Genomic DNA, 18,859 nt, shown 5'->3' on the forward strand with positions numbered 1-18,859 from the left:
AATACAATTGAGGGGAAACTATTATTAGTAAACTCAAACTCTTATGTAGATATGTTGGCATATTAATGTCAACATAGTTAATGAGGTATGTTTATCATTGACATTGTTTTAAGGGTATGTCTATTATTAACTAAAAGCGAAATGTTTAATTAAAAGAATGGCAATATGAATAAACAATATTATATTTAAAAGGGATGTACTATAATCTAAGATGTATTATTACCATAAGTAAGTAATAATATGGAAACAAATAATAAATAGAAGAATCAATATAATTTCTTATTAATCTATTATTTGCTAACCAATAAAATGGAAATATAAATGATTAATGTTAAAAAAGCAATTCCATTCAATTAAATTCAATTTAAATAGAAAATGAATGCACTCCATCATGGGCCTCCAAAATAGTATAGCACCAATCTAGGTAAATATATAGTTCCTTGTTGGGTATATAAAAATATGTGAAGTCTTCTTAGTGAGTAAACAAATCTAATAAATTATAATTATATATACAATTTGTTTAATAATCCTATTATTATTTGGCTTATGGAAGGGAAGAGTATATGTTATCAAGGAGGGGCTTATTTAGATCCAAGCAACTGGATCTTTGTCCCAAGATAGGGTAGGGGTCAGTGATTTGTGATCCTTTGAGACACGGGCTTGAACTTGTCAACTTTGAGGGAATCCATTTGCACATTTGGCATCTAGGCAACTTGGATAACAGTTGTACTCTTTGAACCACAAATTAAATAATAACTTTTGGTTTGACAGAAGATAATTACTTCCTAATCTTAAAAAACTAGCTTTTTAAGAAGCCTATAACTTGAAATGACTTAATTAAGTAATTTTCATGTCTAATCCCTAAGGAGACATTGCAATTAGTATCTATGGATAACATCAACTCCTTTAATCCTTATGAAGATGATATGAGTGTTAAAGATAAATAATGAATTCTATTAGGCAACACTATAACCTTATTCATAGACATGCATTTACTCATAATCACTTTTGATTAAATGATTCGATTAAAAAGGTAAAATCAATTTCGTAAACCCTAATACATTACAAATTGTAAGTTATAAGTCATTCATAAAGAATGCATGATTATATGTATGTATTGTGTTTACTTCACGTCTTCATGCATTCATGTGTGTACTTTGTGTCTACTTCCCGTCTTCATGCATTCATGTGTCTACTTGGTGTATGCTTCATGTTTTCATGCATAATCCATAAAATTCTTCTGCTTTCTTGCATTCAATTATATGCTTTATAAAAAAAATAATGAAAACATCTTTTTGCTTGAGGACAACTAAAAGTGAGAGGGGAGGACTGTGATATTCTCACTAAAATAATATTTATATAATTAAATCTTCATATTATAATATAATATTAAATAATATATTATATTACAATAATAATATTTATAAATGAAGATGGATTAAATGGTAATTAAGTATTATTTATAATAATAATTTATTATCATTTTAATAATAAATGAAATTAATAACATAATCTTAACATTAATAAATAATAATAAAAACATTAACGAAAAGAAACATATTTTCTTATAACAAAATATATAAGGAATATTATACATTGATAAGAGATTTAATGGAGAAACATGAAAAAATACAGAGATATTTGGTCTGTAAAAATATGAATTGGCAAACTCTATATTAAATAATTTAATGTTCTAGTAAGGGACATTACACTAAGAGGTACCCGCCCCAAGTATGGAGCAATAATAAAGGTCAATAAAGATTAGGGATTTAGGGTCCTCTCTAAATAAATGACTAAGTTGAGTATTACATTAGTCTCCCTCTTATTAAAATACATTCTATAAGAGCTATATGCCTTGATCTTTTCCTCCGAGATTATTATTGTAGAGAAAGAAAAAGATTGATATCAGATTCAGAGGGAGCTTGACACTTTGTTAAAGGCAAGTTTGGATAAGAAGCTTAGAAGATTGATGTTCAAAGGCAATCTAAAACATTTGTTTGAAGGAGTGAATAGAAGATATGTTTCAGTTGATCTCGAAGATTTTGATCATATTAGAATCAGAGGGAGTTTTGACTTCATTTAAACTTTTGGTATCATGCACGTGATTGCATGATTTAATGGGCCTACCACCTGTATACATCATGAGGAAGTGACGACTTCCAAATAATGTCACTTGTAATTGTAGAACTTATTGAAAGGTGACGATCTGACAATAACTTAATTTTCTATTATGATGGATATCTTACGATGTCTATGTAGATCATTATAGATTATACCTTGCATAGTGAATGTTTTTATGATAAGCATTATGAGAATGTGTGTACACATACCTTATAAACATTTTTTGAATACATGGTGAATGTTATGCATATTGATATTCTGGAAGGCCATTACACAGAGTACTCGATGAATATCACACATCTTGATGTTCTAGAAGGCCATTACTCAAAGAATACTTGGTGAATATCACACAACTTGATGTTCTGGAAGGCCATTACTCATAGTATTTGGTGAATTTCTTGCATCTCTAGAAGGCTATTACTCAAAGAGTGTTTGGTGAATATCGTTGATATTTTGGGAGGCCAATACTCATGATATCAGATGTGATACAAACATTTTTGAGTAATTGGTGAATATCATGTATTCTGGGAGACCAATACTGATGTAAGGACAAATCTTGCTCAACCCTACTTTCTCCTAGGGTTTTCTCTCGGCCACTTTTCTAGCCTATTAGGGTTCTTCCACTAACCCTATTTCAAGAGGATCTTATCTTCAATCCTCCACCTCTTCAACTTGTCCACACCAACAATGAAACCAACTAAAATATGCATTCTTCATTAAGTGTCTTTTTGCATCATCCATACCAAATGATCAGACATGACCAAACTAGTCACCAATGGAGAGGAAGGTCTACTTCTAAGGCATTGAGTCCATTGCAATGCTCAACAGCACAAAATGCAATAAGATCCTTATTGATCTCAAGAAATTGCTTCTAACTAGGCCTTTTAGGGCTACAAGGAATTAGGCCTTAAAACTCACCTTTTGGCTTATAGCTCAAAAGCACTTTTAACAAGGCGGCAAATAATTTTAATTTTATGACACCCTTTTGGAAGACCTTTAAGATTTATCATGTTTCACTTCCCCAAATTGTCCGTACAGTGGGTTGCTGTAATTAGGCCTAAAAACAAGGGTTTCTTTGCTTTATGACAGCATCCGCTAGGGTCTGTTCAATCAGCTAACAAAACTCTTCCTCAGGACTTCTCCTTGGCAATGTAGCTTTTCCATATACGAGACCTCCTCTCCATAAACTTAGATTGAAGCAAACAATGCATTCAATCCATCCAAATGCTATTGCGATCTCTGTGATCCCTAGTTATGTTGCTTTGGCTCGCCTAGGGCATCGCCTAATAAATGCAAAACAACTTTCTAGGGCCCAAGCTCTTAGATACCTTATGCACATGGAGTCCCCTCACAAATCCCAAGAGACCATACAATTTGCACGGTGGAAATGTGAGCTAGGCCTCCATTTGTAAAACTTGCTTGGACAACACTAGTGACAACACTAAAACACAAAACTATTTACAAAATGCCAACAAAACAACAAAAACTTCCAAACTATTCACACATAGAGCAAGGAAATAACAACAACCACGTTATGCAATGGTAGGATTATATGATTCAATCCATTAAACCACCGAAAATAGTCAAAAATGCTAATACTGTGACTGAATTTCACACATACTGTTTTTGTATTCACAATGCAATTTTCCACAAAACTTCTCCAACCCTTCTCACAGGTTGAGGGAGGCCTTATGTAGGTATCCATCACATGTTCCAACTGTCTAAAACAATTATCCATCTCTATGCCCAAAGATGCAATCATGTTGTACTAAATGTTATCATGACAACTTTTGTAGCATTGCGAAGTTGTCATGCAACTTGACAAGTTTTTGCATTTTAAGACCAAACCTGGTCAAACCTTCATGAAACACTATCAAATGACCAACTACACTCCCTAGGCCATGAAGCAACTATTCCACCCTTTCTCTGTCCAATCTAGCCCTCTGAATGCACAAATGCAGTATTTGACAATATTTGCAACATTTTCACAACACAAAGCAACTTTGAACAACTAGGTAACCTTGAAGGTTTACTTATTTTTGTTTTATGACCTAACTAGGCCTCCTAAGGATTAAGACACTCTAGGACCAGCTAGCCCTATTATTTCACTAGTGGTCTGGCTAAGACCACTATAAGCCAAAAATTGACTAGGAACCCAAAGTAGAAAACTAGCCTTACCTAGGTGCTCCTGCACCAAATACTCATTATATCAGATGTTATATCAAACCTTATTGAGTATTTGATGAATATCATATGCTGATATTCTGGGAGATCAATACTCTTGATATCAAATGTGATATCAAAATGATGGATATCTTCTGATCAAAGATATATGTGTGTTTATCCTCCCTAGCTAAGAGGAAGTGTTAATGTTTGGTAGCTTTAGTTGGATAAACTCAAGAGACTAAACTATTATATATATATTTTATATATGTGATGTGTGTGTGTGTGTGTGAGTAGTTAAATTATAAAGTGTTATATTAATTAAATATCTATGAATAAATATGCCCCATGAAGAAACATGTCTATCCATATCGCATTCACAATATAAAGAGAGATTGTTGTTCTTGGAACGCACATACCACAATGGTGTTAGCATGAATGCTGATTATACTACATCGGGGGAGCATCCTAAGCATTGGAGAGTATTAACATGTTGCATTCATGACTGTGTTTGTCATTGATGTCAACATAGCACTAAGTCTGTGAAGACTAGTAGAGTAGCAAAGAGATCTTAGTTGTACGGACAAGGTTTTGCTTGTCTGGTGATGCGTGGTCATGGACATGTTCTGCATTATGTCCTGACAACGAGGTTTAATGCGCAACACATAAGTCGAAGACGTATGGAAGTTGTACTTGATTTACTAAGAGCAGTACAAACACAGTGGCTTTGAAAGAAGTTTTTGATGTTTGTAATATATCTTTCATCTGAGATGTAATAAGAAGATGCACGGTCAGTTAGTGATAGACGATAGTCTGATGATGATGTCAGCCGATGCGCAAGCCCTAGTAATGCATGTGTGAGAAGTTGTATAGACTATGAGCCAATAGTGCTATTGTAATTGTAATTAAATAATTATCTTATTATAATTAACTGGGAAATCCTTAAGGCCGACTCAAGGAATTATTTTGAAGATATGGTATAAGGGAAAGATGTTTTCCTTGTTTGTAGATGAGTATGAAAAGTGTTGTGATCATTGTATGAAGTGCGAAGTGCGAAAAGGAGTAGAGTGTTTACTGAATGCGATTAAGCGAACCAAGGGATTATTGGATGTGAGTTTTGTGATCTGGTTACAAGATTAGAAGGAGCAGAGGTCCGGTTGATAGGATAGAGGTAGGAAGTACAATTCATTTCTATTATTCTGCAAGGGATAATACAGAGATCATTTGGACAGTGGGTTCATTGGTCTTGCCCTTGAAGTTGTTTGGGCAGTGGGTTTAGTTGTCTTCCACAACTCCTAATAAGGTTGGCACAACTCCTAATAGGGTTGGAATTTCCTAACAAGGATTCAAAGTCTCCTAATAGGGATTGATATGTACTGAATGTTGTTATAGACTCCTAATAGGGTCCATCCTCTAACAAGGAATATTTATATTAGTACATCATCTTGTGGGTACCATCTCTACCAAGATTTTCCCTCTGATCAAGGGTTTCCCTTATTAACATATCTGGTGTTATTGTGCATGAGTATCTTGTTGTGGTTTCTGATTATATTGCTCATATGGTTAAGTTTGTTTAAGGTTGATAATTGTGATAATAGTTAGATAACTGATACAACGCGCCCCCCCCCCCCCTCAAATTTTATTGGACTATATATTCTAACAAATGGTAGTGTCATTACATTTGCAGCGATCCCAGGAAACTAACACATTTAATGGTCTCTTTGATGATCAATAACATGCATTAAAATTAAATTGATTTGATAGTTATCATATTGGACCCAAGTACTCTTCTCTTCTTCCATACCCTCATTAAGAGGCTGAAAACTTAAATGTCATTGGGCATTAGACACTCATCTTCGAGTAGGCGCATTAGGAATCATGTTCTTACCCATATCGGATTCTTACCTCAGGGAATTGGAAATCTTGTCTTTACCCATCTCAGAATCTACCTATCTCGAGAGGATTTACTCTGCCTCTCCCAACCAACATAAATAACTTGCATTTATGAACTAATTTTTATCATTTGTATAATCATGTTTCTAGGCTTCATTATCACCTGTATTCAATAGATTGATCTTTTATTGATTGAAATATTGTATTCACCCTACAGGATGGAAAGATCATAGCTCTAACACCAAATTGTAATTTGCCCATTCCAGGTCCATTATTATAGATGATATCAAATTGAGTTGTAATATTAATAATAGGTATTTTAGTTATTAAATGATGATATCATCTTGAAATTAGGATTGACAAATATATATGTTATCCAAGTTGCCTATATGGAAAATGTGCAATGGATTCCCTCAAAGTTTACAGGTCCAAGTCCGCATCGCAAAAGATTATGGATCGCTGACCCCTACCCTATCTTGGGACAAGGATCCAATTGCTTGGAATTAGACAAGCCCCTGCTTGGTAACATTGTAACTTTTCAATCATAAATCAGATAATGATAATGTTGTAGATAATCATATTTCGATAGTTAGAAGGTTAAGTCTTATGCTTATAATGTCTCTATTCAATTATAAGAATAATTAGATCAATTCTATGTAATAATTGTTTATAATATATTGAGAAATACTTTTAATAATTATTGTGATAATGTTGAGTATTGATAAATATATTAAGTAATATATTTATATTGTTAAGCCATGTTATATTATAGTGATGGATAGAATATGTTTAGATATATAGTATACCCTAAAAGTAGATGGGTAACTTCATATTTTCAATGTATATCAACTGCATATAGTAGTGTGACCTGGTATATAACCCATGTTATTATCACCTTTCCTAATTAGTGACTTATGTCACCACATTGATGTGTGCATCTATGTATGCGGGCCCCTACCTCCCTCTTTGATGATAATTGCGTGGGAACATCTTGCTGAGTTGGCGGAAATGCTCGTGTTACGTAGGGTTGAGCCAATGAAAAGAGGCTGCCCTGTTGTTTTAATTCGCTTTTTTCTTCTTATTCGGTATATTCCCTCAGATCTTCAATGATCTCTTCTCTATACGTACTTGGCTATTAATATGTGCTGGCTCCATTTTGATTTATTGATGATAGTTGCATGGGAACATCGCGCTGAGTTGGTGGAAATGCTCGTGTTACGTAGGGTTGAGCCAATGAAAAAGGGCTGCCCTGTTGTTTTAATTCGCTTTTTTCTTCTTATTCGGTATATTCCCTTTGATCTTCAATGATCTCCTCTATACGTACTTGGCTATTAATATGTGCTGGCTCCATTTTGATATATTGATTTCCTCTGAAAATCAAGATTACTTCACGGTTAAATGCATATAAGTGTAAATGATGGTGGCCCTTAGATTATGTGCAGACCTGTACGAGCGATGGGTATTTTTAATATATATTTCATTTGTTGCTTTCTCCTCTCATGGTTCACCACTTAAATACGATATGGACAACTTTATCAAAGGGTCATTTTCTTGACCCATGCATCCCTTAGTTATCGATGTGTATGGTGATTAATTTAACCTTGTTGATTTTGCCTTGTTTTGTGTTTAATAATTTATAGATCATCGTTGATGCTTTCTAGTATTTAGTTATTAATTAATTTTATTATCAATTGATATGCATAATTATTCATCTAGCAATCAATTACCATTTACTTTTTTAATCAAGTAAATGCTTGTTACAAATAGGGCTACCATGATCCACTTATTTAATAAAATAGATTATTCAATATATATAATTTGATATTTATTAATCTTGATTATTCATTTAATTCTAGTATGTCTTAATATTAAATTTTGTTTATAGAGGGGGATATTACATTCTTCTGATCAATTCTTATATACTTTCACATATCTTGAATGCTCCTTCTAGGTAGAGTAATATGGTGAAGGAACTATGATAGAGATTTGGATGCCTCAAAAATAAAACGCGTATTCAATATTTCTTAGGTTCTCTTTTTTTATACAATATTTTCATGTGATATTAAGTTATTCATGGTGTTCAATCTTTCCCTATTCATTATTTGAGTGCTATTTCCTATATGGCTCATCTGAAAACTTATTAGCACTAATTCTTCTCATCAATTTGAGTGCCATTTCCTACTCTGCACATCTGAACACCTATCAGCAGTACTTCTGATCAATTCTTATATACTTTTCCATATATTAATACACGTTTCACTTTTGGGGCATACAAATCTCTTTCATACTCTCCTTCACCATATTGCTTGTCCTAGATGGGACATTCAATATTTCGTGGGTTGTCCTTTTTTATACAATATTTTCATTATGCATGTTTTGCAGCATTTTATGTGTTTTATAGTTTTGCATATATGGTTTGTTGTTCTCTATTCTTTTTGTGTTGTCACATATCCAACTGAAACTACTAACAAATTCTGATGATCTTTGAATTTAATAGTCTCATGTTGGCATCTTAAACATAAATGTTGGGATTGTATAAAGCTAATGTTGCTATCTTTGAAATTATGCAGCTCGTCTACTCAGAGTATTGGTCTCCTTTCATACACATTTTTGAGGTTAACAGGGAAAGATGACACTATTGTGCCAATGGTATGTTATGCCAAAATACAAGCCATATCTTTATAAATGCGAAGGATCTAGTTTTTCTTACATTTCATTTTTTGTAGGTTGATTTTGAACTTCATCAAGATTCAGGAAAGCCAACAATGTTAATTCGCAGCACCAAGGATGATTGGTTGAAAAACTTGAACACAATCAGGCAGTGGTCTCCTTTCAAAACAGAAGATGAACTTATGAATCAGGTATAATGGTCTGGGAATACATTCCTTATTATCATTGGTCAGTGTCTGTAAAAACCCCGAGCCGGATATAGCTCAAACAAACATCAATTTCCTTTAATAATCAACAATGTGGCATTTTGTCAAACAACAGGCAAACATTTGGTATGAACTTGAACTCCTTAAGCTGTTAGATCTCAATCTATATTTCTTGTTTTCTTGTCTTTTACTCTTGGAACTTTCAAATATGTATGTAGACTGAACTATCTATCAAACCAATGCTAGTAACAAAATTGGAATGGTATTTTTTTAAAATACACCAACAATCAGTTTATATGAGAAACTAAGTGTGAACCTGTAACTCGAGCAAATACTCAACTGGCAGTAATGGCCACATTGGGATAGGTAACTGTATAAATGACAATCTGGTCCAAACACCCGAAATGCTACAATCATCAACACCTAATGGAGAAGCGTTAGTTTCAGCAACTGTCCACACCACTTTTCAGTCATCCATAGCAGGGAAGAGCATGCGGCCAACATGAAATTCTGGGCATCTATGAGCAGCCAATCAATCAATCCATACATAGGCAGATCCAATACTGAGGATGAAGAATATCAAACGCTACAGAAAGTCTTAACAAATGCCCAATTACATATGCAGCTGGATGCTCAAATGCATAAAGTGATGCTAGGTTGCAGATAACATAGGTGTTCAACAGCAGGAAATGTAACGCCCAAAATTCCATGATATCTTGCCCCTTCAGCGGAGATATGAACGCCTGGAAATGACACTTACAGTCTGGAAGGAAATCACCCAGAAAAGGCAACGAACTCAACAGATTGATGTCCAAACCCCAAGAGTAATGGCATCCAGAAATGGATGAATCTTAGCATCCAATAGTAGATAATATAAACACTGCATAGTAGAGATTCTTCACTCCAAAATAACAAAGATAACAAGGCATATAGTACAGATATAAATGCAGAAGAAATGCTACCTGAAATCAAATGCTCCCTTCTGAAGATTGACGCCAATCTCTTCCAAATATCTCTTTCAGGAAAAAAAACCTCTTCTCATATACAATAGATACAGTAGAGAAGGAAACAGAATTCAGATTGCAATCAGACTAATGCCACTATATCCTAGCAGTGGCAAAACACCAACCACCTCAAACCCTTATACCTCAGCAAGGGCACAATCTTCGAACTTAGAAATGTCATAAAGACAACAAAATAAAATAATATTTAATCGGATACTTTACTCATCAAATGGTGCTACGCCCTTAATATTGGTGTATATAGGGTTATGAATAGTCAACTTGTGGCTATCTTAATCCTTAATTAAGTCATGTTATCATTATTATATTATTATTTAGGTAGGTAGGTCGGCCTAGGTGTTATGTAGGGTTGTGTCTTTTCAACCTAAGCATAATTAGGTATATATAGGAGGTTGTGAGTCTTATTTCAACATCATATTGTGAAGTGTGTTCTCATTGGAGATATTTGGGGGTTGCCACCTCAAAGTGGCCTATTACTCTCAGTTATTATCAAGTATTGATATAATATTTCATATTATTTCTTCTATTGTTCAAGTTATTTCATTACAAGTGGTATCACAGTATGATCTTGGCACCATAGAGGCAAAATATTTTCTCAACATTGGGGCAATTTTGGGAAGAGCATAACTTTCAGATTTTAGCGAATTTTTAAAAAATTTTTAAAGGGTTTTTGAAGACCATATTAAAGAAGATATAGTCCAAAATTTAGAGGAATTGGAGCAAATATGAGAAAATTATTGAGATTTTCATATCTCTTACATCCTGCCGAATTGGAGTATAACTTGTATTGGGTTTTTGAATACATAGTAGAGGAGCCTAAATTTCAAAGCTTGGAGAAGTTGAAAAAAAAAAACAAAAAATAAAAAAACAAGATATTGCAAAATTAGGAAAATTCTCTCTCAAGGCAGCAAATTTGCTAATTTTTATTTGGATTTTTTTAAAGTAAGGGTATCTTGGCCCTAGTAAGTTGTAGTAAAAAAATAAATTAAAAAATCAGAGAATTTACATTTCATTTGTGTGATTTATTTCAAAATATTGGTTTCCATCATGACGGGGCCTTCAACAAGAGGCAAAAAGAATGCTACCACACCGGGAAAATCCTTTGATCAAGATTGGGAAGCAACAGAGGATAGTAATCCCAATGAGGATCTTAGTAAGTTCAAGGAAGAGGTTAAGAGGGATATATGTGACCTACAAGGAGATATATTAGATATACGAAGCATGTTAAGCACCTATATGAATGAAACAAGGAAGAAGCTCTCAAGCAATCAATTGAAACTTTCAAGTTGACTAATAATGACAAATTTTTAATAATCCTACGGGATCTAGGAATTTTTTTCCAAAGGTGGATATGTGCAAATTTGATGGCAAGGATCCTCTAACATGGATAAATCAAATTTAGATTTTTTTTGAAGTACATCAAATCCCATATGGACAAAGGTCACGATGACTTCCTTATATCTAGAACTAGATCAATTCATTTAGTATCATTGGCTTTGTACTCATAGGAGGAAAAAGGGTCTCACTGTATCATGGTCAATTTTTACAGAAGAACTCCAAGCACAATATAGCAATAGTGTGATAGAAAACTTCTTTAGCAAACTTACTAAGCTTCAACAAACAGGATCAGTTAAGGATTATATTCAAAAATTTCAAAATCTATCCTTAAGAGTGGATGCAATTATAGAGGAGAACTTGAATGATTTATTCTTGGGTGGTCTCAAGGATCACATTCAACATGAGGTACGCATGTTTGGTTCCCAGCTCAGTAAACGAGTCTTTCATATTGGTACGTAGGGTAGAGGAGAAGTTCTTGATTCCTAGAAAGCAAGGGGCTAATGTGACAAGAGAAAAAGGATATTCAACACCTTCTCTTCCTCAACCTACTAGGTTGACTCCACAACAAATGGAGGAGAAAAGAGCAAAAGGGTTGTGTTTCAATTATGATAGCAAATATAGTCAAGGACATAAATTTTGTGAAAAGAAATTGTTCTATATTGAAGGTCCAATTGAGGAAGAAGAGGATGAGCCTATATCGGAGGAGGATAGGGAGTCAGGTGAGGAATCACATGATTCTCAACCAATCATTTCTTGTCATGCACTTTTAGGTTTCACTACACCACAAACCCTCAAGGTAGCGAGTTTCTTAAAGAAGTAGAAAGTAACAGTTTTGATCGACTTAGGTAGTACTCATAATTTCATCAACAAAAAGTTGACAACTCTTCTAAATTGTCTTATATATCCAGCCCCAGAGTTTTAGGTCTTGATTGCAGATGGGGGCATAATTAGTTGTTCAGAGAAGTGTCATAGCATCAAATTATCCATGAGAGATAATCAACTTGATACCCCAATGAATGCGATATCCATGGGTGTGGCAGATATTGTTTTGGGAGTACAATGGTTTACTACATTGGGAACAATTGAGATGAACTTCTAAGAACTATTCATGCGATTTCAATCAAAAGAAAAGGTAGTGGAGGTAAGGGGATTGAAGGCAAAATCTCCGCAGATGGTAAGCTCTCATCAAATGCAAAAGTTTCTTAAGAAAGGTGCAGATGGATTTGTGGCCCAGCTATGTTCATTAGAAGTCTCTCAATCTAATGCTCTTACTCATCCAGATTTACAAGCAATAATTGATCGTCACTCAGTGATTTTTGGAGATATGCCTAAAGGACTTACTCCTAAGAGGGATCATGACCAAACCATACAACTAGTTCTAGGAAGCCAGCCACCAAACATCAGGCCTTATAGGTACCCACACATACAAAAAAGTGAGATAGAAAAAATTGTTGAGGAAATGCTAGAGGTAGGAATTATCAGGCATAGCCAAAGTGCTTGCTCCTCACCTGTTGTGATGGTGCGCAAGAAGGATGAAACTTGGTGCATGTGTCCAGATTATAGAGTGCTCACCAAGTACACCATTAAAGATAAGTTTCCTAGTCTAGTCATTGATGATCTTCTAGATGAATTAAATGGAGCTGTGTATTTTACCAAGTTAGATCTTAGATCGGGTTATCAACAAATTCATATTAAAGAGGAAGATATTTGTAAGACAACATTTCGAACTCATGAGGGCCATTATGAATTTTTGGTGATGCCATTCAGTCTTACCAATGCACATCTACATTCCAAAGTTTAATGAATTCCATTTTTAAGTTGTTCTTGAGAAAGTTTGTGTTAGTGTTTTTTGATGATATATTAATTTATAGCAAGACTTGGGAAGAACATTTGCAGCATGTAGATCAAGCATTCCAATTACCCGAAGATCATCAACTCTATGTTAAGCCATCTAAGTGTGCTTTTGGTCTTAAGGAGGTGGATTATTTGGGACACAGTTTCACATGGAGTAAAGGTGGACCCTAATTAAATTAAGGTTACCATCGAATGGCCAATTCCAAAAACTATTAAGAAGCTAAGGGGTTTCTTGGGATTGACAGGATACTCTAGAAGATTTGTGAAGAATTATGGTCGTATAGCAACACCCCTTACCACTCTATTGAAGGAGGATTCTTTTTATTGGAATGAATCTGCTAATGTATCATTTGAGCAATTGAAGAAGGTTATGTGTATAAATCTAGTGCTTGCCACTCCAGACTTCAGCAAGGAATTCATTGATGTGATGCTTTTGGAAATGGGATAGGAGCAGTTCTCATGCAAGAAGGTTGACCAATTGCTTTTGAGAGTCATCAATTAAAAGGTAAAAATCAACTCAAACCTATTTACGAAAAGGAAATTCTAGCAATCCTTCATGTAGTTAAAAAATGGAGGCCTTATTTAATGGGTTGACACTTCAAGGTTAAGACAGATCATGATAGCCTAAAATATTTTTTTGGAACAAAGACTATCGTCAGAAGAGCAACAAAAATGGGTCACTAAGATGTTGGGATATGACTTTGAAATTGTATACAAGAAAGGGAAGGAAAATATTGTGGCCGATGCACTTTACGGGAAGGTTGAAAAAGATGAAGCCTTATTGTGTGCCCTTTCAATATTACAAGAAAATTGGGTGGTAGAAGCCAAAAAAGAGTGGCAACATGATGTTGCAACAAGTAATCTCATCCATCAAATAAAAAGTGATCCTAGTAGTTTAGATAAGATTTTTTAAAGGGGGATATTCTTTGGTATAAAGAGCGCTTGTATCTTTGCAAGAATTCCACTCTTAAACACAAGATTCTCAAAGAACTACATGAGTCCCCAATTGGTGGTCATTCAGGATTTTTGAAGACATATCATCGGGTTAAGCAAGATTTTTTTTGTGAAGGGCTAATAGGTGATATTCAAAAAATAGTGGCCGAATGTTTGGTTTGTGTAATGTCCCCTTTTTAGCATTCATAGCATGATGTTGTCGTTTGTCTATTTCCCCACGGTCCCGTAGGCTAACCAGGACATTAAAGGGACTTAGAGGCCATTTGGCCTAGATAGTTTCAGTTGCAGGTCTTTCTGAGGGGTTTTCGAGACAACTTTGGGAATACTTACTATTTATAGTAAGTCATCTTGGACATGGTCGGACATCCAGTGGCAGTGGTATGTCTATGGTAATTGTTTAAAATTGACAAGAAGACTTGTTTATCATTGATAAGATTTGTTATGCATTGATAAAGCTATTTTATAAAGTTAAATTTAAATATTTAACTTTATTAATGCATAGACTATAGTTTGTGGGAAATATTTAAATTAAAAGAGTCCCTTTTATTTTATAACACATTGGAGACATCAGTTACATAAAGGGAGTTATGTTTTATCCCACATTGAGAAAACAAAGGATTGAGCTCTTGTGAGAACACTATAAAAGAAATGGAAGAGCTTATTTTTAGTATGCTTGGATGAAGATTAATGTTATGTTGCTAAATACCTAATTATCGGGCTTGGAGGACGGAATCCCTCTTTGTTAGCATTTTCTTCGTTGTTGAAAGGCACAGTCAGGAGGATTAATGGTGTTTCTAAACACACTGGGTTTCATTTAGTGTTTTGCTATAGTAAGGATGAATAGTGTTTTGTTACAGTGCGCGTGAATAGTGTTTTGCTACAGTGCGGATGAATAGTATTTTGCTACAGTGCGCGTGAATAGTGGTTGCTATAGTGCGCATGAATAGTGAATTTTCTATAGTGCGTGAACAGTATTTGCAACAAGTTTATTGTTTATTCTTGCTGATTTGGGGCTTTGGAAGGTTGCCAACTACATTTGCAAAAATACTATAGCAACTAATTCCAGGTTTCTTCTGTCAAATTTTTATACTTTTACATTGTAGTTGTTGAATACAAGACTGATATTTGTCGCAACATGTTAAACAATTGTATGAGCACATTTACATGGCAAAAATCAATATTTAATTAGCAAATAAGAAGTTTCAAATTTTCCTATATATTGTAGTACGTGTGCCAAGTGTTTGACAAAAATGCTATGTTGAGTTATTAAGCAAATTAATTGATATCATAAAGTAGCTTGCAAGTTTCTTTATTTGGAAAAAAATAGGGGAGGATACCATAGTGGTATCAGAGCTATAAGTCCTGCTATCTTGTGGGGGTCTTATAGGGAATTTGGAACAACCGGATAGAGGGGAAAGTGTTTGACGAAATGTTAAAACACTAAAATCAGAGCATTTATGTTTGAGCATGCGACAGGGGCCTTATAATTTCCGCAATACCAGAGCAAGACAAAATAGGATTTCAGACCTGCAGAGCGAACAATCTAGTTCATCCGTGCAGGTGGACATAGAATCCAGTCATAAAGACACAGAGGAGGTATTCTTTGATCAAGACGACAATATGGGTGACCGAGATGACAGGAATACAGGATTAGACAGAGGTGGGAATGCCGGTCCAGATCAGGGAGAGGAAAGATTCTTACAGTTATTAGACACCTTGGCACAGGGACAGTGATTAGCAGAGAAGAGAGCATAGGAATAGAGTCAGAGATTGGAGCTTATGATGCAGATGATGGCTCGTCAAATGGGGTTGAATGCTAATGTGGGTGGAGGAAATAATCAGAATGGTAATAATCAGGATGGGATAATGGAGGCGAACAAGTTGGGAACAATTTCGGTCGTGCACCCCAGCAAACTAGGACAGTGAGTTCGAGGCCCATGATTCCCATGTTTCCTCCTAGAGCTCCATAGCAGCTCGTACCAGAGCCCCAGATCACTGATATACAGGACCAATTGAGGAGAGATTGGGAAGCCGCAGGTCCAGATTTTACCGCTGCAATTACCTTTAGGGAGTATATGGATGTGCGGATGAAGCATATGCCACGTGGACATGACAGGAACCAGAGCTATGAGCTACAAAAGAAAGTAGGGAAACTTCATTTACCATATTATGATGGCTCGAGGAAGCCTACAGCAAGAGCTTGGGTTCAAAAGCTTGACACATACTTTCAATTGAACCCTATGCCTGAGGAAGAAGCTATTAAGTATGCAACAATTCACCTGGATGGGTTAGCACACGAGTGGTGGCATCATGGTATGGTCACTATGGGTCATGCACACATTACCTTATATGTGGAGTTTACAGAGAGACTGATTGAACGTTTTGACAGGAAGGATCCAGAACTCCATTTCAAGGAGTTAGCTCAGCTTAAACAGTGGGGATCATTGGAAACATACATTTCAGAGTTTCAGAAACTTGCAGTGTTAGTAATAGATGTATCTGAACGGAGGATATTGGTTCTATTTATGGATGGGTTAGCTGATCCGTTGAGAGGGTGGATTAAAGCTCTCAACCCTCCCACTTTGCAAGAAGCCATTAAGAAAGCTCGTGACATGGATTCCTCTTCAGCTTCTAAAAATAAATTTCAGGCAAAGAGTTTCCCTTCAAGGAAAGATAAAGACATGAATCCTTTCCATAGAGAGGCTCAACCACCTAAGGAGGAAAGTAAGAGGTTGGACAATGAAACACTTAATGATCTTAGGATGAAGAAGCTTTGTTTTCATTGTAGGGAGCCTTGAGATTTGTCACATAAGTGTCCATTGAAAGCAAAAGCTAAGCAGATGGAGTACTTTTCAGCCAAAGAGTCAGTGGATGGAGATTCAGAACAGTCATCAGAATCAGATGGAGATGATGATAATTCTTTGCATGAGGAAGCAAGTAGTGATAGCACGATAGCTCAGCTGTCTAGTATACAGGAGGCTGTCACTTTCAGAGTTAGGGGAACTTTGGATGGACAGAGATTTGTGGCTCTCATTGATACAGGGGCAACACATAACTTCATTGATGAGAAGTTTGTGTCACACAGAAGGCTACATTTAGAGGAACATAGGGGATTTAAGGTGATGGTTGCCGATGGCTTCAAAATCGACTATACCAAGAAGATCTCCAACTTGCAGCTTCGTTTGGGAGATTATGACATGACAGGAGATTTCTTTGTGGTCAACATTGGTGATCAGGATATGGTGCTTGGGATGAACTCGATGAAGTCTTTGGAAGAGTTCACATTTAACCTCCAGAAAATGGAAATGAGGTTTGAGGCAAATGGTAAGAAGATAGTGCTCAGAGGTTTGTCAGATGGGAGACTTCGAGTGGTGTCACTCAAGCAGATGCAGAGTTTCTTTAGACATGATCAGGTATGGTGGGCAGTAGAGTTCAAAGCAATGCCTGAGATGATAGAGCAGCATGAACAAAAGTATCCACCTGATGTACAGGAACTAATAACCAAACATACTAAGGTGTTTGGTGAGATACCTCCAGGGAGACCCTCGGGTAGGGGAATCGAGCATGTTATTGAGTTAGAGGAAGGGGCTAAGCCAGTCATCATCACACCCTACTGCCATCCAAAGAGATATAAGGATGAAATAGAAAAGGCAATCAAGGAGTTGATTGACATGGGGCACATACGGCTAAGCAAGAGTCCTTTCGCTTCTTCAGTGGTATTGGTGAAGAAGAAGGATGGTACAATGAGGATGTGCATTGATTATAGGGAGCTAAACAAGAAGACAATCAAGAACCGATACCCTATCCTGCGCATCAATTAGCTTATTGATGAATTGCACGGTGCATGCTACTTCTCTAAGATTGATTTGAGATCTGGCTACCACCAGATACGAGTTAGAGAGGTGGATGTGGAGAAGACAACTTTTAGATGCCACTACGGACATTTTGAGTTCTTAGTCATGCGCTTTGGGTTGACTAATGCCCCCGCCACTTTCTAGTCCTGTATGAATAGAGTATTCAAAGATCAGTTGAGGAAGTTTGTGTTGATTTTTTTTGATGATATATTGATATATAGCCGTACTTGGGAGGAACATTTGAAGCGTATTGATGCAGTGCTCAGCATTCTAGAGAGGGAGTCATTATATGCCAAGATGAGTAAATGCGAGTTCGGGATGACAGAGTTACTCTATCTAGGGCATATTATTAGTGCAGGAAGTGTTCGGGTTGACCCAGACAAGATCAGGGCCATTCTGGATTGGTCACCGCCGAGGAACACTTAACAACTCAAGGGATTTCTTGGGCTTTGCGGGTTCTACTGCAGATTTGTGAAGGGATTTTGATAGATAGCAGCACCACTTACAGATTTGACACGGAGAGACAGTTTCAAGTGGTCAAAGAGGGCTCAGGATTGTTTTGACAGGATCAAGGAGCTGATGAGTACATGTCCTGTTTTAGCCATTCCAAATTTCGCCAGGCCTTTTGAGCTGCAGTGTGATGCCTTGGGAGAGGGTGTAGGAGCTGTCCTCATGCAGGACAAACATCCCATCGCATATGAGAGCAGGAAATTATGAGGTGTTGAGAGAACTTATAGCATCTATGACAAAGAAATGCTAGCAATCATGCACGTGCTAGCTAAGT

The 18,859-nt window shown here is 35.9% G+C and overlaps 1 protein-coding gene across 1 annotated transcript in view; it reads left to right on the plus strand.

Moving 5' to 3' along the window:
• Positions 1-18,859, plus strand: part of LOC149528355 (protein MICRORCHIDIA 2-like) — a 313,301-nt gene that overhangs the window by 64,755 nt on the left and 229,687 nt on the right. Inside the window, exons 8-9 of the mRNA XM_089811551.1 lie at positions 8,748-8,826; positions 8,904-9,038. Coding sequence (XP_089667677.1) covers positions 8,748-8,826; positions 8,904-9,038 — 214 coding nt within the window. The remainder of the gene's footprint in view (positions 1-8,747; positions 8,827-8,903; positions 9,039-18,859) is intronic.

The sequence above is a fragment of the Cupressus sempervirens genome, chromosome 11, assembly GCF_028749045.1.
Source record: "Cupressus sempervirens isolate cs-2001-9-10 chromosome 11, ASM2874904v1, whole genome shotgun sequence".
Lineage (NCBI taxonomy): Eukaryota > Viridiplantae > Streptophyta > Pinopsida > Cupressales > Cupressaceae > Cupressus > Cupressus sempervirens.